Source organism: Mustela erminea, chromosome 10, assembly GCF_009829155.1.
Source record: "Mustela erminea isolate mMusErm1 chromosome 10, mMusErm1.Pri, whole genome shotgun sequence".
Taxonomy (NCBI): Eukaryota; Metazoa; Chordata; class Mammalia; order Carnivora; family Mustelidae; genus Mustela; species Mustela erminea.
Genome location: NC_045623.1, coordinates 102,553,569 through 102,577,609, shown reverse-complemented (window position 1 = coordinate 102,577,609; position 24,041 = coordinate 102,553,569). Strand labels below are relative to the sequence as shown.

At 48.9% G+C, this 24,041-nt stretch overlaps 1 protein-coding gene across 11 annotated transcripts in view; it reads left to right on the top strand.

The window, feature by feature from the left end:
- The window catches only part of KIF1B (kinesin family member 1B), a 145,595-nt gene extending 123,370 nt beyond the window's left edge, over window positions 1–22,225 (top strand). For 10 of the 11 annotated variants that reach the window (XM_032301546.1, XM_032301549.1, XM_032301547.1 and 7 more), the window contains 12 exons: window positions 2,346–2,451; window positions 7,825–7,939; window positions 8,766–8,899; window positions 9,642–9,703; window positions 10,906–11,051; window positions 11,644–11,883; window positions 12,936–13,007; window positions 14,615–14,736; window positions 16,285–16,434; window positions 16,800–16,992; window positions 17,198–17,316; window positions 17,799–22,222. In XM_032301546.1, the coding sequence (XP_032157437.1) occupies window positions 2,346–2,451; window positions 7,825–7,939; window positions 8,766–8,899; window positions 9,642–9,703; window positions 10,906–11,051; window positions 11,644–11,883; window positions 12,936–13,007; window positions 14,615–14,736; window positions 16,285–16,434; window positions 16,800–16,992; window positions 17,198–17,316; window positions 17,799–17,841 (1,502 nt within the window). In that variant the 3' untranslated portion in view covers window positions 17,842–22,222. Of the gene's footprint in view, window positions 1–2,345; window positions 2,452–7,824; window positions 7,940–8,765; window positions 8,900–9,641; window positions 9,704–10,905; window positions 11,052–11,643; window positions 11,884–12,935; window positions 13,008–14,614; window positions 14,737–16,284; window positions 16,435–16,799; window positions 16,993–17,197; window positions 17,317–17,798 lie in introns of all 11 variants that reach the window. The other variant, XM_032301545.1, reaches the window with a different exon arrangement.
- Window positions 22,226–24,041: the final 1,816 nt, after the last annotated feature.

The window sequence follows — 24,041 nt, the reverse complement described above, 5'->3', positions numbered from 1 at the left end:
GAGCCCGGCTGGCTCAGTTGGTGGAGTGTGCAACCCTTCATCTCAGCATCGTGAGTTCAGGCCCCACCCCGAGTGTAGAGAGTACTTAAATAAATATGTATACTTTCAAAAAATAATGAATAAATAAAGCACTTTGATGAGTAAGTCCCTGAATGAGGGCAGGTGAGAAAGATCTGTGCTGAGAATTAACAATAAAAAGGATCCAGGTGGGTCTGAGTAGATGCAGGAGAAATGAGAGCGTTTTCATCTGTTTTGTTTTCCCACACACAGAGCATCTTGAGTAAGAGGGTCAGGAACGGCCGCAGCATGCAGATGGCTAGAAACCCATGGCCAGGGTCGCATGATGAAAAGAAAAAATTGACTAAACCTTATAAGCTTTAGAGTCCCAAGGCAGGGTTCTGAATCTGATAAAGATTCAGCCCTGAACCCCTTTGGCAGTGCGAAGCCTCAGAATTGTGTTTTTAAATGTAAAAAATAAAGTACAGCTGACCTTTGAACCACATGAGGGTTAGAAACACAGTCGAATATTCACTCATAACTTTTGACTCCCGGAACGTAACTGCTAACAGCCCACTGTTGACCAGAACCTTCCCAATAACTTAGTCAATTGACACATACTTTGTATGTTACATGTATTATATACTGTATTTTTTTTTTAAGACTTTATTTATTTGGCAGGGAGAAAGGGAACATAAACAGTGGGAGAGGGAGAAGCAGGCTCCCCGCCAAGCAGGGAGCCTAACGCGGGGCTCGACCCCAGGACCCTGGGATCATGACCTAAGCCTAAGGCAAATGCTTAACCACTGAGCTACCCAGGCGCCCTATCTACTGTATTATTTACGTAAGCTAGATAAAGGAAAATGTTATTAGGAAAAGTATAAGGGGGCGCCTGGATGGGTGGCTCAGTCCGTTAAGCATCTGACTCTTGATTTGGGCTCAGGTCGTGATCTCAGGGTCGTGAGATGGAGCCCCATGTCGGGTTCTGCACTGGGATTGGAGCCTGCTTAAGATTCTCTCTCCCTCTCCCTCTGCTCCCCTCAGCTTGTGCGTGTGAGCTGTCTCTAAAAAAAGGGAAGAAAGAGAAAATACATTCACAATGCTGACTGTACTTAAGGAAATAAATCTGTGTATATAAGTGGACCCTTGTAGTTCACACCCATGTTCAAGGGTCAGCTGTACATAGGATTACAAAGGGAACTAATGGGACTGAAATTCTCAAATACTAAACAGATTTATAACATAAACTGTCCTTTATATTAATGCATTAAGTGCATTAAAGAAGCAGTGGTCTGATTTTTATCATTCAGAGTGTGATGAATGTCAGGATATTTTATCTTAGTATTATAGGGAAACTTCTATGATTTCTGCTGTGGACAGTCACAGGTCCTGCTGATTTTCCTGTGAATTGTCCTCTCCTTTCCGAATTGAAGGAAATGCCAAATTTCAGTCAGAGGTTTGTGAAAATAAAGTTGTACTTCTTTTTCCCATTGAAGCACAAGGACCTCCTGAATTCTATACATAGACTTTTTGAGTTATCTGTGGACCAGATCAAGAACCTCTAGAAGGGAGATTATATTCTCTTCGTCTAGGGCAGTGGTCTTCAAGCCGTTTTTGTTTGTTTGTTTGTTTGTTTGTTTTTAATGAGAATTTACTCTGTAACAGGTACTTTTCTGAATGCTTTAAAAATACTAATTTATTTAGTATAATGTAACAAACATATAACATAGTTGTAACAACCTTGTGAGGACAGAATTGTTAATCCCGCCTCAAAGATGAGGCTCAGAGAGGTTGAGCAGTATGCCTAAGCCTCACAGCCAGAAAGTACTGAAGCTGAGATTTGACCCCGGGCAGTCCAGCTCCACAGATGATGCTCTTGACCTCTAGGCCCTGCACCCTCTGGGGTTCCCCCAGTCTTCATTTGAAGACGGTTGTAGGATTTTGAACAAGAAAGTGATGTAGCGAAGGCAGTGGTTGACGAAGTTGAAAGTGGGCGTCGGGTGGATTGGCGAGGGGGAGAGGGGAGCCGCCCGGAGCCCAGGGAAGTGGCCACCGCAGCCTTCCAGGTGGGACGGGGATGACCTTCGCGAGCAGGGGGTGGTGGAAATAAAAGTTGAGGTGAATCTGAGAAACTTTTCGAATAGAGGATCAGTCAGGTTTCCCAGGGGACTAAATGCGGGAAGTCAGCGGAGTGCGACACGGGAAATTGTGGGGGCGCACTCGGCGCCGAGCCGCGTCACTTCCAGCGCCTGAAGGTCCCTGGATTTCAAAGTCTCTCTTTGGCTGCATGAATTTCTGTTGTGTTTGCAAGTGTACCCCTGACCTAGTTTCTTTATTCTTCCTCGTAGGCCGGATCAGGAATAAGGCTGAGGTGGATGAGGCTGCGGTGGACGCCATCCTCTCTCTAAATATTATCTCTGCCAAGTACCTGAAGTCCTCCCACAACTCCAGCAGGTACAGCCTCTGCGCGGCCCGAGGGGCCCCCCAGTAGGGGTTGGTGGCTCCCCCATTGGGATTCCTTGTTCACCGGGGACTCCTGTTCAGATGCGGAAACAAATTCCTTTCTCACGTCAGACATCCCTTTCCTCCCTGCCGCGCTGCTCTCCAAAAGCAAACAGAGGTCGGGGCGTGTGGATCAGTTACCAGATCGAAGGAATGTTCTGTCCTGTGTGGTGGAGTTTGCGTAGATGTAACACAGTCTGAGACACAAGAGCGGCAAAAGAAAGAGCAGCCGCTACCCCGGGGTTTAAAAGTACAGATGAATTGTTGCCGAGACTGCTTTCCTGTGAAGGGGTTGCTGTGGAGGAAGGTCTGTTGGTCCTGAGTGTCATGGAAACGTCCTCATGGCATAGCGGACCCTCTCTTGTCTAGCCTTGGCTGCTGCCCGCAGAGGGTCCAGGAATCTGTGTTTGCTTTTCATTTTCATTTACTCAGAAAGGTGACAAACTAATATATATAAACTCTTCTGAACACGGTTGTCTGCTATAAATAATGAATTTTATTTTAAATTTTAAATTAGTGTCTCTTAAAATTCCATTTTATAATCAAATGAGGACAGAGTGCATAAAGTACACAGCCAGTCTGCTTTCCCATATCAGACTGGAGATAAATCTACTGGGCCCCCTCCCTCCCTGGGAAAGGAGTGATGTCACTGTGCACAGACCCCACTCCTTTATGTGGCAAGGGCTGGGAAGCAGGGCTGGCCTTTGTATTTCAGGAAGACTTCTTATACCTCTCTCTGTTCTGGAAAAATGTCCTCACATCTGTGTTTGAAAAAGGAGACAAAAAGCAGAAACAGGCTTAAAAGTTTGGGCCGGGATTAATTGATTTTCATTGTTTCCTTGTGGTGGTTTTGCATAGAAAAGAAAAAAAGCAAGTGTCTGTTTTTTGCCTGTAGGAGGAGCTGAAGGCACTGAGAGAGAGAGAGAGAGAGAGAAGGAATATGAGGGTGCACCTGAGTGGGAGGGGTGCAGAGATAAGGAAGCATGCTCTGGCCAGCCCTGGGCAGAGTCGTGAGCGATCCGTTTCTCTGAAGTCAGCAGTAACCGCACATGGTATTCTCTCCAGCTGGATGTTGATAGCAGATATTCAGCTGATATGCACCATGTTTTCTTTGCAACTATAAGAAATAGATCTGAAATTTCCCTAGAATATTGAGCAAAATGCACAGAACAATGATGTTTGATTGAAATGCTGGTTGCCTACATTAGAGGAAACTTCAAAAGTTCTTTGATTCATACCCAGCCACAGGTCAGATGCTGTAGATTAATTTGGCTTTCGTTAGAAGCAGCTTCTTTCACAGAAGTTTAGAGTTAATCGAAGAACTCGGCCAAAGTCAAGTATTTTTAATAAAAAGATACACACTTAAAACATTTTAAATTTAAGCTATATAAACATACATTAATTTGTCAATGTCTTACTGCAGGGCCAAGGCCTTTCCTTAAATTGTAGGCTCATTTACTGAACTTCTGATTGTCTTTCTTGCAAAACCAAGCCCATAATTCATCATTTTGATTTTTAATTTTGTGGAACAAGAACTAGAAACCTAGAGGCACCTGGGTGGCTTAGTGGGTTAAAGCCTCTGTCTTCGGCTCAGGTCATGATCCCGGGGTCCTAGGATCAAGCCCACATCAGCTCTGTGCTCAGCGGGGAGCCTGCTTCCTCCTCTGTCTCTGCCTGCCTCTCTGCCTACTTGTGATCTCTGTCTGTGAAATAAATAAATGAAATCTTTAAAAAAAAAAAAAAAAAAAAACTAGAAACCTATGAAGAATCTAAATGCAAAATCCTTTAAACTTTTTAACACTGATCATTAAAATTTTATTCCCCCCCCCTTTTTTTACATTGATCACATCCAAACTTAACAGTTGTTTTTTAACTCAGAATTATCAAGTCTTTTACAAACATTCAACCTTGGGGTGCACTTGGGTGGCTCAGTGGGTTAAGCCTCTGCTTTCGGCTCAGGTCATGATCTCAGGGTCCCTGGGATCAAGCACCACATTGGGCTCCCTGCTCAGCTGGGGAGCCTGCTTCCCCCTCACCCTTCCTGCCTCTCTGCCTACTTGTGATCTCTGTCTGTCAAATAAATAAAATCTTTTAAAAAACAAACATTCAACTTGGGAAGCGCCTAGGTAGCTCAATGGGTTGGGCATCTGACTCTTGATTTTGTATCAGGTCACAAGCTCAGGGTCATGAGCTCAATGCCTGCATCTGACTCTGTGCTGACCATGGAGCCTGCTTGGGATTCTCTCTCTCTGGCCCTCGCCCTGCTCGCTTGCACTGTCTCACACACTATCTCAAAAAATAAAATCAAATTATTTTATTTTATTTATAAAATAAATTTATTTTATTTTATTTATTTAAACTTATTTTATTTTTAAGTGGCTGCCTTCAGCTTAGGTCATGATCCCAGGGTTCTGGGATCGAGTCCCGTCTCAGACTCTCTGCTCACCGGGGAGCCTGCTTCTCCCTCTCCTTCTGGCTGCTGCTCCCTCTGCTTGTGGTCTTTCTCTGTCTGCCAAATAAATACATAAAATCTTTTTTGTTGTTGTTGTTAGTTTCTGTTTATTTATTTATTTGACAAAGAGATAGGGATCATGACCTGAGCTGAAGGCAGCCACTTAACCAACTGAGCCACCTAGGTGCCACCCTAATAAATAAAATCTTCCAAAAAAAAAAAAAAAAAGTTAGTTTTGCACTAAACAAAAATTCCTTTTGCCCTCATGTTTCATGGATTTGCCTAATATTTGATTAAATTAGATGATTATATTAACTATATAAACAGGTTCAGAACCAAATACTATTAATACTTGGTAAGCACAACACCCAGGTCTTGGAAGCAAAGCTCTGGCATGGGAGATCGCACCGGTCTAGGATGCTCAGTGCTAACGGACATCTGTCTTTATATTTTAAGAAGACGGAGAGCATAAGTGAATTTGGGAATTCACTTCCAGCTAAGTGGAATTTGGTTAAGAGAGCTTTTGTTTTATGTGCCTAAGGTTTACTGTTTAAAGTTGAACTTAAAGAACTCCAGTTTGGGTGTGTGGAGCACACTTGTCTGTGAACGCTCTCCCGGGGCCCAGCTAGCGCTATGCAGGCCACAGGGGCCACTGCCGCTTTCCTTCCCAGTCCTGCTTCTGGGTCACCTAACTGATGTGGTTTCCCTTCACGCCACAGCAGCTTCCAGTCTCCAGTCCTGCGTCACCTGTAGAGAGGGTGTTAATGGAGGTGGCGTCCACCATCCTTTCTGTGCCCAGCATTTTCCTTAACTAAATGTCTCAGGAGAGGGACCCGCGTCATTGTAAGCTGTCTGTCAGATTGTGCCCCTGGAGTTCTCTGTTCATTGTCCCCTTGGATTTACTTTGCTTCACAGCAAATTTGTCTTTTTTATGTATTTTTTTTCCTTTTGCTTTGTGCTTTTTTTTCTTTCCTTTTTTGTTCTGCTTCGATACTAACAAAAGCCTTTTCTATGTTTTTGCAGGCTCTTTCTTGATAAGGATATCCCTAGGTATTTTCTGTTTGCTTTTTTGCACATAAAGATTCTAGTTTATCGAAATGCTTTATGTCTTCTGTTGCTTGGACACTGTTCTCAGTTAGTAGTGTAGCCCCTTGCAGACCTAGGATAGAGCTGCGCCTTATCATGTACCCTCTGTGCCCTGGCTGTCCCTGCTGTGCACACAGTTTCACACACTGCTTCATGAGGGCCTGATAGAGCCCCTCTTTCTCGTCCCATTCACTAAACCTGCCCGTTTTATCCTTCTGCACCTTCGGCTTCGCCTCTGCTGGATTACAGATTCGAGTGTGACTCCCCTTCTTCCGTGAGGAATCAGCCTGGGTCTTCTGTTCTTCTCTTTGTCCTCTGTCAGGAGCGTGAGACTTTGCTGCTCTGTAGTTCGGCATAATCAATCACTCACTGTTTTCTTGGTTTTGGCCTGTGAGGTAGTAGAGACTATTTGGGCAGCTGAGTCTGTGAGAAATAGGTTGTTTATTTTTAAACATTTCTCTTTCTGCTGTCAGAGCTGCTTGTCTCATCTGTTTATTTTCTTCTTTGGGGGTAGGAAAAAATCCTGGTTCAGTGGTGAAGGAAGTCTTTTCCCATCTCTCTTCATCTCATTTAGGGAAGTTATTCATCACAGGAAATCTAGAAAACACGGCAGTAGCAAGGTTACCATTTGGGAAGGAGCAAGGAGGAATGTAGAAGGAAGCAGCGAAGTGTGAGGAAACTCTTTCTCTCTGAACCGGGTGCAAGCAGTGGGGCGGAATGTGCTCTGGGCCGAGCAGACCCTTGTCGTGGGGCTTGCCGGGGTGGGGGGCCGCGGGCGGAGCTGGGAGTTGGGCTGTAACTCAGTGCAGTGCTTTGGAGGGGGTGCAGAACCGGCAGAACGGCTGTCCGGTCAGGTTTGTGGGGCTTTACCAGTAGGAAAAAAGGTAGATATTAGAACAACTTAAAAAACAGTTTTTCATGGGGCACCTGGGTGGCTCAGTAGGTTAAGCCTCTGCCTTTGGCTCAGGTCATGATCCTGGGATCCTGGGATCGAGCCCCACATCGGGCTCTCTGCTCAGCGGGGAGCCTGCTTCCCTCCTTCTCTCTCTCTGCCTGCCTCTCTGCCTGCTTGTGATCTCTGTCTGTCAAATAAATAAAATATTAAAAAAAAAAAAAGAAAAAGAACAGTTTCTGGGTGCTTATAAAGTCAAGCTTCAGGTTGTTATGAAAGCGTAAGATTGGTTTTCATGTGGATTTTTTTTGAAAGCTAACAAATAGTAACCAGTTTTGGTATTAAAATCATTCTTTTACTGAAACCTCAGCTAAGAGTAGCCCCTTATTCTTTTATTTAAAATCAGATTTTCTGTACTTAAATTATTCTGCCTGTTTCCTCTGTCAGGCCTCGCAGGTGTTTGTGACATTTCGAAGGCTCGGCGGAACTGGACCAGGGTGTGAAGATGGGCTTCCAGGCTCCTGAGGATTTGCTTCTCGCTCTCTTTGTTGACTGACAGAGGCACTTACTTAGGCTTTCTTCCTTCAGTTTCTGTCCACAGGCACTTGTCCTTTCCATCTTAATCTCTTTGATTGATCTGGTTTTATGTTTATAGGCAGAGAAGCAGGCTTGTCCAAAAAAGAAAAGCGTAGCTAAGTGCTCCTGGATGGTGGGTGGGGTGAGAGACTGGGGGCCTGCCTTTTCCTTCTGGGGATGAAGCTTCCGCTATGTCGTTAGATTTTCATTCGCCGCAAGTGTTTGTTGGTGTAGGAAGCAGTAGTGTCGCTGACTGAGTACCTGGACCAAGGTGACTTGGCTTCCTCTGGATGACTGCCTCTTGTCTTTCTGACCTCAGGACCTTCTACCGTTTCGAGGCTGTGTGGGACAGCTCCCTCCATAACTCTCTCCTTCTGAACCGAGTGACGCCCTATGGGGAAAAGATCTACATGACCTTGTCAGCGTACCTAGAGGTGAGGAGATTGTGAACCTAAATCACCACAAATGGCTAGGCCTGAACAATGGGCAGATTACCACAAGTGAGGAGGAAAGATTCAACTGATTATTTTGTCAGCTGTTTCCTACTGTTCTGACTGTATTCGCTTCTGCTCCTAGTTTCTGTGTAATCACAAAGTCTACGATGCTGTGCGTGGCTGGCTCAGTCAGAAGAGTCACAGGCTTGAACCTGAGTTCGAGCCCCATGTTGGGTGTGGAGATTACTAAAAAAAAATAATAATAAACTTAAAGAAGGTCATATGGCTTCTATTATAACTTCAGTTTTAGTAACCTAATCTCCTTCTTCACAGAAGGTATGATTTTAAGAAAACTTCGCCTCTTCTTTTTATGACTTTGGGCAGAGCTTAGTGGTGATTAACAGCGTAGACCCTGGAACCAGCCTGTCTGTCCAGATCCCTGTGCTGCCACTTACTGCCAGCATGACCGGGACTCTGCCTGTGCCTCAGTTCCCCCATCTCTTAAATGGGAGTAATAATGACGGCATTTACATCAGAAAGGGGCAGAGAGGTCATACACAAAAGCATTAGAACAGTGCTTGGCACATAATAATAACTATTTGCCATTATTTCAGAAGAAAGTTTTTTTTTTTAATTTGGGGAAAACAAAGCAGCCGCAAGGACTGCGACCTCCTCTTGCGCACACGAGCTGCCGTTGAAGCAGTTGGTCGAGCTGACCTCTTCCGCCCCCACCTCCGGGACCCGCTCTCCGACTCTGCGGGGCACAGAGTCCTGCCACGGGTGCTCTGTCTGCATTTAAGGGGAGCCCTGTCCTTTGTGCTTTCAGCTGGATCACTGCATCCAGCCGGCGGTCGTCACCAAGGACGTGTGCATGGTCTTCTACTCGCGCGACGCCAAGATCTCGCCGCCACGCTCTCTGCGCAGCCTCTTCGGCAGCGGCTACTCGAAGTCCCCAGACTCGTAAGTGTCTGAGACCAGTGTAGCTTCCAGCTGGTTCGCCCACGGCAGACTCAGCAGAGCCCACGGGGTCCCTGGCTTGCTGTTTAGGGTCGGCTTCCAGCCTGATAGCGGGAGTGCAGTAACTCCCAGGTGTTGGCGTTGACTGAAATGCTGAGGGATGCGTGCGTGTGTGAAGGGACGAAGCCGTATTACATTGGGACGGTCCCAGAACACTTTTGCAGGGACTGAATGTTCTTTCAGATGTTGTTAATGCTTACCATTACCACTGGGATTTTCTTCTGTTAAGACTTACTCCTATTTAAGATACATCAAAATACGTCAGGCCGAACACAGGGATTACCTGTGCCTCACTCCCCAGCCTAAACAGTAAGGTTCAGTACCTTCCTAGTCACACGGCCCCAATTCGATGCTCGCCATTTCATTCTAGTCAGACTTTCCCCCTCGTCTCTGCTCTTGTGGTAAGGCTGATTTTTAATTTGTATATTTGTATGACACACTTTGGGGTTTATCATTCAATTCATTCCTCCTGTTGAAGTAATTCAAGAGATTGGGTTGAAAACAAACTCCTTCTAGGAAAAATATTTTTCTTAAGTTTAGAATAAGAAAAGAAATAAGAAGAGTCTGTAATTGCATTTGAGGGTGAGCTGCAGTCCCGACAGCAGTGTTTTAAGTAGAAGGAATTGAGATTTTCCTGCTTTTGTGCTGTAAGAAGTTAACCAGTTGTTTGTTTTCATTCGGATAGCAATCGAGTCACTGGAATTTATGAACTCAGTTTATGCAAAATGGCGGACACGGGCAGTCCAGGTAAGCCCTTGTGGATGGGGAGCTGATAGGTGTCTTTGCCTGTGTTTGGAGTATATTATGTCCAAAATCTATCCTACTCACATAGGATTTTTAGAAAGCAGGTATATTTCATAAGCCTTTTTTTTTTTTTTTTTTTTTGGTGGTGATGAGAGTTACCTTTTTCTGAGTTACAACACTGTTTGGTTTGAGACCTCCTAAACAGTTAATTAAAACTATATTGAACAAAATGTCATGGGGTTGCAATGTATTATAAAAAAATTTGAGTATATTAGAATGAATTTGGGTTGGCAGACTTCATAACCATTTCCCTTTCCATGTTAGTGCCAAAGGTACCTCGGCAGGGTAGTTTTATAGGTGCTGTCGAGCTAGAATTCGAACTTCCTGTGCTCTAGGAAGACAGATTATTACACTGAATCTGTACTGTGCCCTTTCTGACATCTCTCTGCACTGCTGCTGTTCCTCTAGCTTGGTGGCCTTTGCGTTTCTGTGTCTATAAACTGGCACATGAACAAAAGTCAGGGTTTTTAAAGAGCATTTGATTGAGGTGAGTTTGAATCGTTTTAGAGTACCCTTACGGAAGAAGGTCAGGTCCCACAGGTAAGATTTAGATTGAAAACAGAGCTTGAGTATGAGTCCTAGTCCCAATAGCAGCTAATTACAGTGTCCAGATATCTTCCTAAGAAAGTTTCTTAACATAAATTTATATCTTTGATATAAATTTATCTTTGATATATCAAAGATAAGATATAACATTTTTTAAAAATTGATGGGAAATGATGGTGCCGAAGCTGTTCGTCATCTGGAGCCCTAACTGAGCTTCTGAATGTGGGGCGCAGCGGGGGGCGAGGGGGAGATGGAGAGGTGGTTCTTTCCTACTTTGTTCGTAAGGGTGTATTTTTACATATTTGGAACCGTAAGGTACAGACTATTCGGTCTTTCTACATTTTCACTTGACACGATAGCTTGGACATCTTCTCAAGCTGCATCACAGTCTTCATAGTCATCAAAGAATGTAACTCAGTTTTAAAAGAAGTTCAAAGAATTCCTTTAGGGGAAAAGGGATAAATATTTATTAGTAAATAAAATCCCGTGCATCGTGAGTAAGTGTCGTGATTTGCCATGTGCATGAATTATTTTGAGCTAAAAATGGAATCAGGGTTTTCTCTGAAAAAAAAAAAAAATTCTGTTTTCTCTTGGCTCAGGCATGCAGCGGAGAAGAAGAAAAATCTTGGATACGTCAGTGGCATATGTGCGAGGAGAGGAGAACTTAGCAGGCTGGCGGCCCCGCGGGGACAGTCTCATTCTGGAGCACCAGTGGGAGTTGGAGAAGCTGGAGCTCCTTCACGAGGTACCCAAGGGCAGGAGACGCTCAGGTGAACTCTCGAGCACGATTCCCCGGATACCAGCCACACACTCACCTTCTCTGTGTGATCTTGGCTTTTCGGCTTTCAGTCATGATGGAGGCGTATTTTCCTTACTAAGATCTTAATGAGCTTTGGGGTGCCTGGGTGGCTCAGCACTTAAGCGCCTGATTCTTGGTTTCTGCTCAGGTCATGATCTTGGGGTTGTGAGATCGAGCCCCGTGTCAGGCTCCTTGCTTAGTGGTGGGGAGTCTGCTGAAGATTCTTTGTCCCTTCCAGTCGCCCTCTGCCCCTTGCCACTCCATTCACGCAGGCGCGCTCTCCCTCCCTCTCTCTCTCTCTGTCTCGCAAATAAATAAGTAAATGAATCTTTAAAAAAAGAATCTTGGGTCGGGTCCTGGGATGGAGCCCCGCGTTGGACTCCCCTGCTCGGCAGGAAGCCTTTTTCTCCCTCTCCGCCTCCCCCTGCTTGTATTTCTTCTCTCGCTCTGTCAAATAAATAAACAAGAAATCTTTACAAACCAAAAAAAATCTTAACGAGGTTTATGTCCGCTGAGGCAGCTGTGCTGATCTTCTCAGGTGGAGAAAACTCGCCACTTCCTGCTGCTGCGTGAGAGACTTGGTGACAGCATCCCCAGATCGCTGAGTGACTCGTTGTCCCCCAGCCTCAGCAGCGGGACCCTCAGCACCTCCACCAGCATCTCCTCTCAGATCTCCACCACCACCTTTGAAAGCGCCATCACCCCCAGCGAGAGCAGCGGCTACGACTCGGCAGACATTGAAAGCCTGGTGGACCGAGAGAAGGAGCTGGCTACCAAGGTGTGAGTCCCTTCCTCTCGCGAGACCCCTGGGAGCTGGTTTTTCATTTTCATGTTTCTTTGAGGGCCTCTGTTTCAAGGCCTGTACTCGCTGTGAAGATAGAAATAAGTAAGATTCCATTTCTGCCCTTGCTGCACTCACAGGTGACTCGGTGACAAGCATGTGATAAAGGTCTGTTTCTGAGTCCGGGGGAGCCAGAGGAGAGGCCTCCACGGGCCGGTGCTGCTGAGCTAAGCTCGGAAGCCTGCCCCGGAGCGACCACATCGGCTACAGCTCAGCCCTAGGGAGTCGCTGGGGAACACAGGGAGGGGCAGGACCAGATCTCGCAGGGTCTGGGGACTGGACTAGAGTGCAGTGTCCTGGGGGTGATACAGAAATATCTCAAACTAGTGTTCGTGTTTTAGGAAGACCGCTGTGGCAGCAAGAAAGAGGGTGGGTTTGGGGTGACAGAGACTCGAGGCACAAAGAGCTGTTGATGGCACAGAGATCTCTCTGGGTGAGAGATGGTGTGGGTCTCTGCTGAGGCAGAGGCTGCAGGCTGGAGAGGAAGAGTCGTCACGGAAGAGACACCAGGGCCGTAGAGTTGGCGCTCCTTGTTGCCCAGAGGGGCTGCTGAGGATGACTCCCAGGCGTGTGGTGTCTGGGCAGCCGGCCCACAGTGGGTGAGAGGGGTGAGAGGGCTTTTGTGCCGTGTTGTTTCAGTAACCGGATGGTCCTCTAGTCAGTTTAGAAAAATAATGTCCATCCAGAAGTCTCCATGGCCTTTAGGACCAGGAGGAATCGGAAGGGGCACTGTTGTGTTCTTAAGCACCTCCAGACTGTGGTGCTGGCAGCTCTGGTCGTCTTGAGAACAGCTTTTCGACCCACTTAATTTCTCTTCATTAAGCACACGCCAGGCTGCCCTTGCTAAATTACATTCTTACTTCATTCTAGACCTTTCGGGGCCGCACCTGAGCTCCACTGTGGATGTTAGCCTGTTGTTTCCTCCAACTGCCTTGCCTCGAAGGCTTCATGGAACCGCTGAAACTCACACCTTCCTCTCTCTCCCCTAGTGCCTGCAACTTCTCACCCACACTTTCAACCGGGAGTTCAGCCAGGTGCACGGCAGCATCAGTGACTGCAAGGTGAGCCGCCAGGTTCCCCGTCCCAGGTTCCCTGCTTTGACGTGGCCTCACATGCGTGTAGCGTCGGGTCTGAGGATGAAGGACATACCTGCTCTCGTGTTTTATTTAATCTCTCCAAGTCGGAACACTGACTTCTGCAGATAAAGGCTCTGCCGTGTTATCAGATGTGTCTCCCAGAGTGTTCTCAGATGGGACACATTTTGGCTTTTCCCCGAATCCCTTGGAGAAGACCTTGTAGGGACTGGTATGTCACTGTGTGACAGGACACCAGGAGTCCTGAGGTTTTTGGTGGCATTAAATGTTGTTGCCTTTAGCAAAGAGGTGAGTGCTGAAAGCGCCTCTGCAGCGCTCACTCAGTGCTGGGCCCTGCGACCTTTTCTGCTCCCTCTTCCTTCCTGCTGGGGAGGCCTTGGCGCCTTCGCCATTCCTTTCCTCGGGGTCATCTCCTTCCAGATGTTCCCATGATTGGCGCCCTTATCTTGTTCATTTTTCTCTCGAACGTCCACTCCTTAGCCACCCTCTGTAAAGGCAGCAGCTCCCTGAAGCCGCCTGACCTCTCCCTGCTGCATTTTTTGCTGTAGCTCTTACTGCCGCCTGATGCCGCGTTTTATTCTAGTGCAGTCGACACACGGTGTTAAGCTGGCTCCAGGCGTGCAACATAGTGATGGAACAGTTCTGTACCTTACCCAGGGCTCACCACGTGACAAGTGTCGTCCCCATCTGTCACCGCATGGCGTTATCACAGTGTCAGTGGCTGTATTCCCGACGCCGTCCTTTGCATCTGCGCGACCCACTTGCTCTGTCCGCGGAAGCCTGTACCTCTTCATCCCCTTCATGTTTCCCGTCCCCGCACCAGCTCCCCTCAGTTCGTTTCTGTACTTAAAAGCCTGCTTTTTTGCTTGTTTTTTTATTTGTTTGTTTTTTAGGTTCCACATATAAAATCATGTGGGCTTTGTCTTTCTCTGTCAAATTGCACGTAGCGTCGTATCCTCTAGGTCCGTCCATCTTGTTGCAAATGACAAGATCGCATTATCTTTGTGGCTGATTGACATTCCACTGTGTGTATAGACACGTCTTCTCTATCTGTTCATCTGCCAGTGGACACGAGTCATTTTCCTGTCTTAGCTAGTGTACGTAATGCCGCAGTGAACATAGGTGTGCATGTATCTTTTTTGAATTAGTGTTTTCATTTTCTTTGGGCAAATACCCAATAGTAGAATTACTGCATTGTACGACTACCTGACGCTTTGCAGATTATTTGTTGATTTGTTCTCCAGTTAGAATGTAAGCCCCTGGAGGACAGGGCCTCTGCCATATTCTTGGAATAGTGCCTAATAGTGCCTGTTGTTTTAAATACTGGGCTCACAGAGATAGGCTCATTTCATTAATTCAGGACAGTCACAAAATGAAAAACCAGCCTGGCCGCTTGTAAATGATTCCTAATGGGACAGGCCATGAAGGATTTGTAAGTCGTTTTCTTGAATGACCTGCAGCAGCAGATACATGAACAGGAGGTCACTGGGTGTCAAAGCTCCGCGTTAGGCATTCTGGGTTTTCAGCTGAATCTCACTTGCCGTCTTCCGCTTGCCACCCCCACCGCCTGCCAGTTGTCTGATGTCTCTCCTATCGGACGGGATCCCTCCGTGTCCAGTTTCAGCAGCGCGACCCTCACTCCTTCCTCCACCTGCCCTTCTCTGGTAGATGCCAGAAGCAACTCTCTGGAGCAGAAGTAAGTACCCTCGTTTACTACAAATAATAATAATAATAAAAGAGGCGGCTGGCTGGCTCCGTTGGTGGAGGGCGCAGCTCTCGATCTCGAGGTTCGAGCCCTGCGTTGGCGGTAATATTACAAGAAACACATACGTACATACAAAAAAGAAGAAAAGAAGCCTCAATTACCCAGACTTCACAGAGAGAAGCTAGCCTAAGAACCAAAGATGTATGAGCCTTCCTCTAGCTCTGGTTCTCCGCTGAGGGCAGAACCACCCCTCCTGGCAGCACTCGGAAGTACGCGGGAGCCCTGTATGGCTATCACAGCCCCAGGGAGATGCTGCTGTTCCTTCTGCCACCATGTGTCGCCAGCTTCCTGCATGAAAACCCTTGGTTCCTCTTCTGAATCCCTCTCCTGCGTGTTTGGGCTGCCACTCCCACTCGCGTGGTTCCCCAGTCCTGTCACACACAGCAAGTCCCCATCTTGGGGAAAACAGTGTAAAACTAGTTTGGAAATTATATTTTGACGGCACAATGAAACATGTTGGTAAGAATAATAGAGACAGATTTAGTCTAGATCCAATGAGTTCATCACTGTAATCACTCGTTTGAGATTCACCGTCACACTCCTGGGCCCGTCTCTGTTCAGCGTGCTAGCCTGTCAGAACCCACCTGGTGTCGTCCAGCTGTCTGTCAGACTGTGCCCGCTGGGCCACCAGTGAGTGTGGCTGAGAAAATAGCACAACCAGCTGGTTTAATTAACTTGGGATGTCATCAACTATAACATTATTTCATGGGTCACCACTAAGAAAGAAAAAAGCACCGCCAACCAAAACGTGGCCTGTCGTCAATTGTAAGATGGGTCCCATCTTGAGAAATGGTCAAGTATTTTTTTAAAAATGGGATTTTGGGAATGGGTGAGATACAATACACCAGGCTGAGCTGCTCTGGGATAGCTCAGTGCGGGGCGCAGGCGTTCCTGCTCACGGCACGGTCCCGGGCTGCCCTCAGTCGGTGGTCGTTCGGGAAGCCAGCTTCTTCCCACTGGTTTGCTTTCTCTGCCAGCCCCCTAGGGCAGTGGCGCTCCGATGTCAGGGCACACCAGCGTCACCTGGGAGACTTGTAGAGATGGGTAAACGTCCATCGTTTCTAGTTCTGTAGGTCTGGGTTGGAGCCCAAGAATTTGGATTTCTAACAAGTTTCCAGGTGAAGGCGTTGCTGCTGGTTAGGGCTGACACTTGGAGAACCACTGCCCTAGTTGTGGCCTGGGAACAAAATAGAAACACACAAGGAACAGAGTGGACGCCCCTGACACTTCCATTAGGAGGGCTTCAGAGCAGGAAGAGGGACGGCCTGACTCGGTGACTTTTGTGACTTCTGAAGGATGACCCCAGTTAAAGCTGGAATTAACATTCTGATACCGCTTGTCTTCTCAGCTGAGCTCTCTGCAGCTGATGTTTTCGAGGCCCCTGCTGGTGAGGGGCTTGTTCCTCCCACGAGCGGGGCGGACTCGTTGTACGTGGACCTCACGAACGCTTCTCTTGCCCCTAACCTTTCTCCTTTAAAGGACCCCAGAAGCCAATTCCCGGGCCTCTAGTCCCTGCACAGAATTTGAACAGTTTCAGATTGTCCCACCTGTGGAAACACCCTATTTGGCCCGAGCAGGAAAAAATGAATTTCTCAATCTTGTTCCAGACATTGAGGAAATCCGACCAGGGTGAGTACTGAACTGACCAGGGATGCCGGGTCTAGAAGACCGCCACAGTACTTTTCTCTCTGCTCTTACACCCGCCGTGCACATTGCTGTCTAATGCCAGTGCAGTCTGGGCTGGGGCGCAGGGCTGGTTCCCGCCCCGCCATGTCCCATCAGGCACGTCACCACACCACAGTGTGCGTGGGGGGCGGCACTTTGTGTTCTTCTGCTGTGTTACTTTAGCAGAGAAGATTCTAGGCCAAACAGATCTTTGGCCTGTTTTGTTCATCCTAGGCTCTGGGCCTTGGTGAGACCTATTTTCGTCTTCCTCAGGCCATGATCACTTTCTTTTTGTAAAAAACCAGCCACTGTCATACTGTCCTTTTTAGCTCCGTGGTCTCTAAGAAAGGGTACCTGCACTTCAAGGAGCCACTTTACAGCAACTGGGCTAAGCATTTTGTCGTGGTCCGTCGGCCTTATGTCTTCATCTACAACAGCGACAAAGACCCCGTGGAGCGTGGCGTCATTAACCTGTCCACGGCTCAGGTGGAGTACAGCGAGGACCAGCAGGCCATGGTGAAGGTCAGTCCGGCTCTGGCGGCCGCGAGTGGCCACGGCACCCCTCCCTTCTGAGTTCTAAACTGTCTGTGGTGTGGTGTGGCCTCTCTCCCATGTGTCGGGTCTCCCTGAAGCTTCAGTGTGAGCTGCTGTGTGCCCTGGGAGCCGGCAGGGTGGGCTCCACTGTCAGCAGCTGTTGTAACTGCCCCGGCCCCTGCGTCTCTTTCAGACACCCAACATCTTTGCCGTGTGCACAAAGCATCGTGGGGTCCTCTTACAGGCTCTCAACGACAAAGACATGAACGACTGGTTGTATGCCTTTAACCCACTCCTCGCTGGCACGATACGGTACGAAGTCGTCCTCGTGTTTCCTCCTCCTTCTTGGCTTTTGGTCAGTGGAGATCAAGAAGGAAGTCTTGTTCCCAGAACGTAGGGAAGATGGAGGAGGGACGGCCGCGTGAGCCGCTTGTAACGTGGGGGCGGGGCCTCCGCTCGCCGCAGACGAGCGCCTGCTGTTCTGGAGGGCTAAAGGAAGCTGGTCACATGTGCGTCTAGCTAATGTCCTGCTTTGATTTTTTGTTTTAAGATTTTATTTAAATTTCGGAGTCAGGGGAAGGTGGTGAGAACCTTCATGGTCTCCCAGTGGTCCAGCCTGTGATCCTGTCAGGGGCTTGTGTCCCAGGGGCCCCCACAGCTTAGCCTCCTTATTCAGGAGCCTAGAGTCCTGGGCCTTGAGTGCTGGAGGGGAAGAAGCCCAAGGAGGGGACTGCTGGGGGGAGGGACATCTGGATCCAGCTTTCTAATCCGCCCTGTTCCTCTGTCCCCTGTAGGTCAAAACTCTCCCGCAGATGCCCCAGCGAACCGAAGGACTAAGTGACTGGGCTGAGCCGCCTCACTCGCCTGTGAGAGATAAAGCAAGTGTTGTCTCTCACTTCTCTCTGTGATTCTTGACGGCCCCTCTCGTGTGTAAGCCTGTGGAATAACCGCTTTCCCTCCTGTCAGCGCTCTTTCTAGCTCTCCGCGCCCCCGTCTCCATTGCTCCGTACCCCTCATTTTTCTTGTGCTGAGAATCGTGGTAGTAGCATGTGGCCTAACAAAAGGGAGAAAAACAAACAAAAAAAACAAAAACAACCCAGAGGGGACCCAGTGAATCTCCAGATTATTTTTTCGTGTCTTTTGACTTCCTTTTGTATAATAGGTCCCCATTATGACCACCTGTGATGTCTGTACTGCTGTCTTTGGATACCTTTGTCTCTTTTTTAAGACCACATAATACTTCTTTTCCTTTTCTCTATTTGTGATGTCACTTTAATTTTGGGTAGGGGGGTGGCTTAGAGACTCCAGAAGGAAACATCTAGCTTTTTTGAGAACCTAAAAGGAAAAAACGTAGCTTTTCCCTTTCCATCTCTTTTTGCCGTTGCAAATCCCTGCATTTTCCGTTCAGGAAAAAGGTGGTCATGAGTTTAGAAACGGCACAGGTGTGTTCTCTGAAAGCGGAGCTTATTTAGAATGCAGTTATGCAGTTTTCTTTTAGCAGAAGAGAGAAGGCAGGACTTCTCAGCAGGCCTGGAATGGTGGCTACTGCTGACCTTGTAGGAAGGGAAGAGCCCAGGATGTTCCCCGTGGATCTGAGAGGACTGTGGGATCTGGCGTCGTGTCGCGACGGGAGGCAGACTGGGAGATGAGGACGGTCCTCCCAGCAGGCGCTCCTGTGAGCCACTTTTCTCTCAGAGTTTCTCATTTTTCTTCTTGGCATTAGCGGTGGCGGTACAGTTTGGAATTAGTGCGGGGTCATCCACAAATGTCCCACAAGGGGAGAGTGACTTTCTGCTTATGAATTTGATGGTCATTGTTGTCATTATAATTCTGGTAATGCTGAGTGGTGACCTTGTGATTGTTGTAGCTCCTTTTGATCAAAGAAATGTAACTTTCAAGTACAGACTTGGAAGTCTCCCTCTGAATCCGGGGTCGTCTCCAGTGGTCCCTGTCAAATGGAAAATGCTTTCAGTGATGCGCCTCCTCCCATACTCAGAAATAAACAGACATGGCGGGCTTCGCCTCCTGGATCAAGAGATTGAAACAAATCCCTCCCACCACTGATAAAAAAGAGAAAGAACAAAAGGACAGCCAGGGGCAGAGCAGAGGCACACCTGAGCCTTGACCCCAGTGGCTGGCTGCTGCCCCCGCCTTGCCTTCATGGGATGTGGAAATACTGCCAGGCGAAGAAAGAGGAAGCTCGCTGCTGACAGTCTCCTTCTCTGACAGAACAGGGTCCTCTGCCTACAGACGCCATCATGGAAGACCATGAGATACTCTTTTTTCTTTCAGCTGCCAGGAAGTTTTATAGGAACGGCCTGGGGAAGGGAAGGCCTACAGGTTAACTCAGTTGCTTTGCCGGTTGATGTGGGGTGTTCTGTACCACCCTTACCCCCTCACACACACCTCTGTTGGCCGTCCCTCAGGCATTCAGGAAAGTATCTGCCCTCTCTGACCTCATGGAGATGGAGGGTCTCCAGCCTTGAAGTTGCTGCCTTTCTGGTGGTGCGGACCAGCTGATTTTCTGCTTCAGGCAGCTCAGGGCAGGGGCTCGTGCCCGCTGTAGTATAGAGCTGGGCAGGCGCGTGTCAGCGGACCCTTGCTCTGACCTCCTGGTTGGGCTCATCTCTGAGAACAGGTCTTCTGGCTTCGGTAGAGTTGCCTTGCGGAGAGGAGGAAAAGTGAATCATGGCAAGCTTGAGAGAAAGGATAGAAGCCCCAGGCTGTGATCTTAGCTCAAAAGTGATCAATAAAAACTCTAGGTTTTTTTTAACTTCCTTCCTCTCCTTAAAACATAGGTCATTAACTATAATGTTGCTTGTTTTCTAAGCAGTGCGTGAGATTTTTCATGTAGTTAAAGGTTCCTTCGTTATCTAATGGGCACAGTATGCCCTTCTGTGCCCTTCTGGTGTAGACTCAGATCCAGCATCTGTTGGTGTTTAGAGACCGCTGCTGGGCCGAATGAAATCTAATTTCAGGGAAATGAAGATGAAATTCGAAGGTCACATTTTAAAATGAAGTCACGGGTGCCGCTGCTGTTTGTCTTGAAGTCTGACAGAGGGACCCAGGTCCGTGGCAGAGGGAGGTGGGGAGGGCTGAGGGGGAGTCAAATCATGTGATACACTGAAGAGACATTTGGTTTTTCTTCTAACTCAAAACTGGCTTGGGAAGTCTTTGCTTTGGAGGTGTCAGAGATTAGAGCTGGTGGCACTGGACTGTTGATAACATCCCTGGGTGAGAGGGCCCCTGAGGAAGCAGGACGTCCACGTCCGGCAGCGGTCTCTGGCACCGGTGCTTCCCACCATCTGAGGACGGTCCTTATTGGTTCCCCTTTTCCTTCAGTGGCCCGTGTCCAGACTGGAGTTGGAACGGTTTCAGGATTAATGTTCCCTTTCTGGGCAGATCCATCCCCACTTCAAAGCTGAGAGACCATTTATAGCAGGAACTACTTATGAGGCTTTAACTGAAGCCATGGTGGCAGGAGAGTTGCTATTTAATATTAACATATTAATATTAGTAGTCAGGGAAACTACCTTTTGAGGGTTTTTTTAATGTGGTTCCCCCCCACCAAAAGCACTCCTTTAAACAAGCAAAACACAAAAAGAAAAAGCTCCTACACAAAGGAAGGAGAAATGGGTGCTCGTCAGAAGTAATCCTGTCCTCCCTCCGTCCCCACCCTCCCACCTCCTGCCAAAGCGAAACATGGCCTCACAGCCCACACAGGCCAGCGCCCACAGCCGCCTCACCGCTGCGCCGGCCTGGGAGTCAGCCAGCTCTCAGGCCGCGCTGTGCAGGGCCGGCCAGCCGTGCACACAGCCAGGGGCGCAGGGAAGGGCTGTTGCTGGCAGCGGGGTGGGCACCCAAATCCTAGCCCATCGTTAGACGCTCAAGCCATCACTGTGAGGGCAAGGAAAGTGATTTCTCCCGGCTAAGAAACCACTGTTGCTTTACATTTTTTCCCCCTTCAGCTGCGTTGAACTTCCGCAAGTACTCCATATTTTCAGTGGGGCTTTTCAGCTCTTTAAGATGAAGCGATGGAATAAGTTAAATCATTGTGAAAGATCTTCAGGGGTCTAAAAATGACTTCTCCTGGCGCATATTTCAAAGCAAAGACTTGTTGCCTGCTGCTTGTTGTGATTTACAGGGATATTTAATTTTTTAAGGTATTTGTATATTTATACAGCTGTAACGAGTTGCACATTGGCTTGGGGAAGAACGGATGGCCCAGTGCGGGGCAGCTCTGGTACGCTCCCGTTTCCTCGCGCTGTGTCCCCGCGGGTCCTCCAGGACGGGGCAGGGCTGGTTGGTCTGCTAGACTTGGGTCCTTCATTTTTGCTTTGGGTTCCCTTTCTGAAATGTGATTGTTAACCTGCTTCTTACAAAGAAGACACTAATTCTGCTGCTGCTCTCAGAAGGTTAGCCGAATGTACTTGCCAGAGGCCTCGGACTTGTGTGCACGGGGGCTGTCCCCTGTGGCCGGCGGCACCCACCCCGCCTGCGGCCAGACCGTGACTGTGTGCCGGGGATGGACTGAGTGTGCGTCCTTAGGAAACGGAAATGTCAGCTGAGAGATGATCTGCGGTAGTTCAAAAGGCCATTTATGAAATTCGGATTTGAGCCCCATAATCTTAGGAAAGCTTCTGATCATTTAAAGGAAAGAATGAGAGTTGATGCAAATGTCCTGTTAAAAGCTGTGCTCAGAGAGTCCGAGCTGAGGTTGGTCTCCTGCCAGACCCCGGCTGCTGCATGTCGTCTTCATGTCTTCAAGTTCCCTTTCTCCAGGCTGCACATTCTGGCATCGGCTTGTCCGAGGACTCTACCGGCCCTCTCGCGTGCAAGGTGCCCCCCGTCGGGATTTCGGGTCTCTCCTCACCATCCGCGTGCGCTGCCACGGAAGCCGTGGAGCACACGTGGCCTTTCTGAACCAAGACTTTGCAAACTCATCTCTCCCCAGTAAGGAGTTGAGCACATTAGCAACAATGTACATTATTAATTTCAGATTTTCATTTTCATGTTTTATTATGTAAATATTATCTGATGTTTGGAGCTTGAGTATACAGAATGTAAATATAGTTCTTGTATTTGTACTAATTCTGGTTCTTTTGCTGTATAGCCTTAGATGTGCAATGCGGACATTATCTAACTGTGTATGGTAACCTTGCATCACGGAACTCTTAGTGAACGAGGTAGACATAATAAAGGTACAACCAGTGCATCAGAAGGCTCTGGACGTGTGTTTGTTCTCCTCCGTTGAAAGGGACCGACACAATTTTTTTTTTTTAAGATTTTATTTATTTATTTGACAGAGATCACAAGTAGGCAGAGAGAGGGGGGGAGGCAGGTTCCCTGCTGAGCAGAAAGCCCGATGCAGGGCTCGATCCCAGGACCCTGGGATCATGACCTGAGCCAAAGGCAGAGGCTTCACCCTCTGAGCCACCCAGGTGCCCCTACATAAGCTTTCCTGACTTGCAAAGATGTTACTGTGGTGTGACCTACGTGTTCTTTTCTGATCATTCAGAGTGGGGTTATTTTAAAGCCAGATGCTGTTTCTTTGAAAATGCTTTCCTCCCAAGTGCTGTCCAGGCTCTGCCGAAGCCGGTCCTACGTACCTACCCGGGGTTCCCCCGTGGGTGATGTGCTCTTTCTGGTGGAGAGGGGACTCACGCGCCATGTCTGCTGAGTGTCACAAAGTTCCCGCTGGGAGCAGAGCGTGAGCAGGGACCAGTGTCCTAGTGGTCGGGGGGTGCGGGGGGGAGGCAGGACAGAAGACGGGAGGGAGAAGCAGCATTCAAGGGCGGCCACGGGGTCAGTGCCCGTGAGCGGCCACCCCATGCCCGCGCCCGGGGTGCGATAACTCAGCAGCAAACAGAACGTGCCCCAGCTTCTTGTCCCTTTGAGGAAAGACCTTTGTGTCATGAATGCGGAATGTGTAACGTCGAGTGGTCAGTGACAGAGCGAATGGCCGCTGAGTGGAAGGTGAGAAGGGCCGGGAGGGAGGCGTCCTTCTGGAGCTTGTCGTCAGGAAGTCCTGTGTTGGCGGAGGGCTTTTGAGCGACCCTTGAACGAGGGAGCGGGTGTGCATGCCAAGCCTGGGCAAGGAGGTCTCCAGGCAGAGAAGCCAAGCCCTTGGGGCAGCAGTGTCCTCTGTAGGGCCCAAAGGTAGCAGGGAGGCCCGTCTGGGGAAGGGGCAGAGCGCTAGAGCCATGGCGACCCCAAGTAGCCAAAGACCAGGTGTTTAAGGCTTAGGTAGCTCCAATGCCCTTAGCGTGAAGTAGAAGTCAGTGAAGGGTTTGGCGACGGTGAGTCACATGGTCCTATCTGTTTCCAGAAGCCCGTTCTGACCGCCGAGGGGAAAACAGCCTGTGGGGGTGTGGGTGGGGGCTCGTGGAGGAAGGGAGACAAAATAGGAAATTGTTGCCTAGTGTCCCCAGGGGAGGGCGGCAGTTGGGACACAGGTAGGAGCAGTGAAGGCGGGAGGTGGCGTCCGACCAGCATATTCTGACGTCAGAGCCCGCAGACCGCCGCGGAGCCGGGGAGGAGGACCACGAGCGATGGGTGCCTGGGCTCACGGAGCGTGGCGCCGTCGCCCTAAGATGAAGATGGGGAGAGTGCGGGGGCGGGGTCGCTCAGTGAAGGATGGGTCTGGTCACGCTCACTTGGAAACCCCGACATTTGCTCCTGACTCTGCAGCCACCGAGGAAGCTGGACTCAAGGGGAGAGCTGGAGCGTTAGGGACTTGTCCGCGTGAGGGTGACAGAGCCAGGCGGAGGCCAGGAGGCCCGGGCATGAGTCGCCGCTGGGAACCGGCGCTCGAGTCCTGAACACCGCCACCGGGACAAGTCCGGAGCGGGAGGACAGGGGCGGCGGAGGGGCGGCGGAGAGAGGGACGCCGTGAGGACGGGGCGGTGAGAACTGTGTCCAGGGCGGCTGCGGCAGGTTAAGGTCGAACCGAGCAGGACCGGGTTTTGGCAACAGGGAGGTCCAGGACGTGTGAGGGAGCCAGAGCCGACCAAGAAATAATGAGGCTCGCGGCAGAT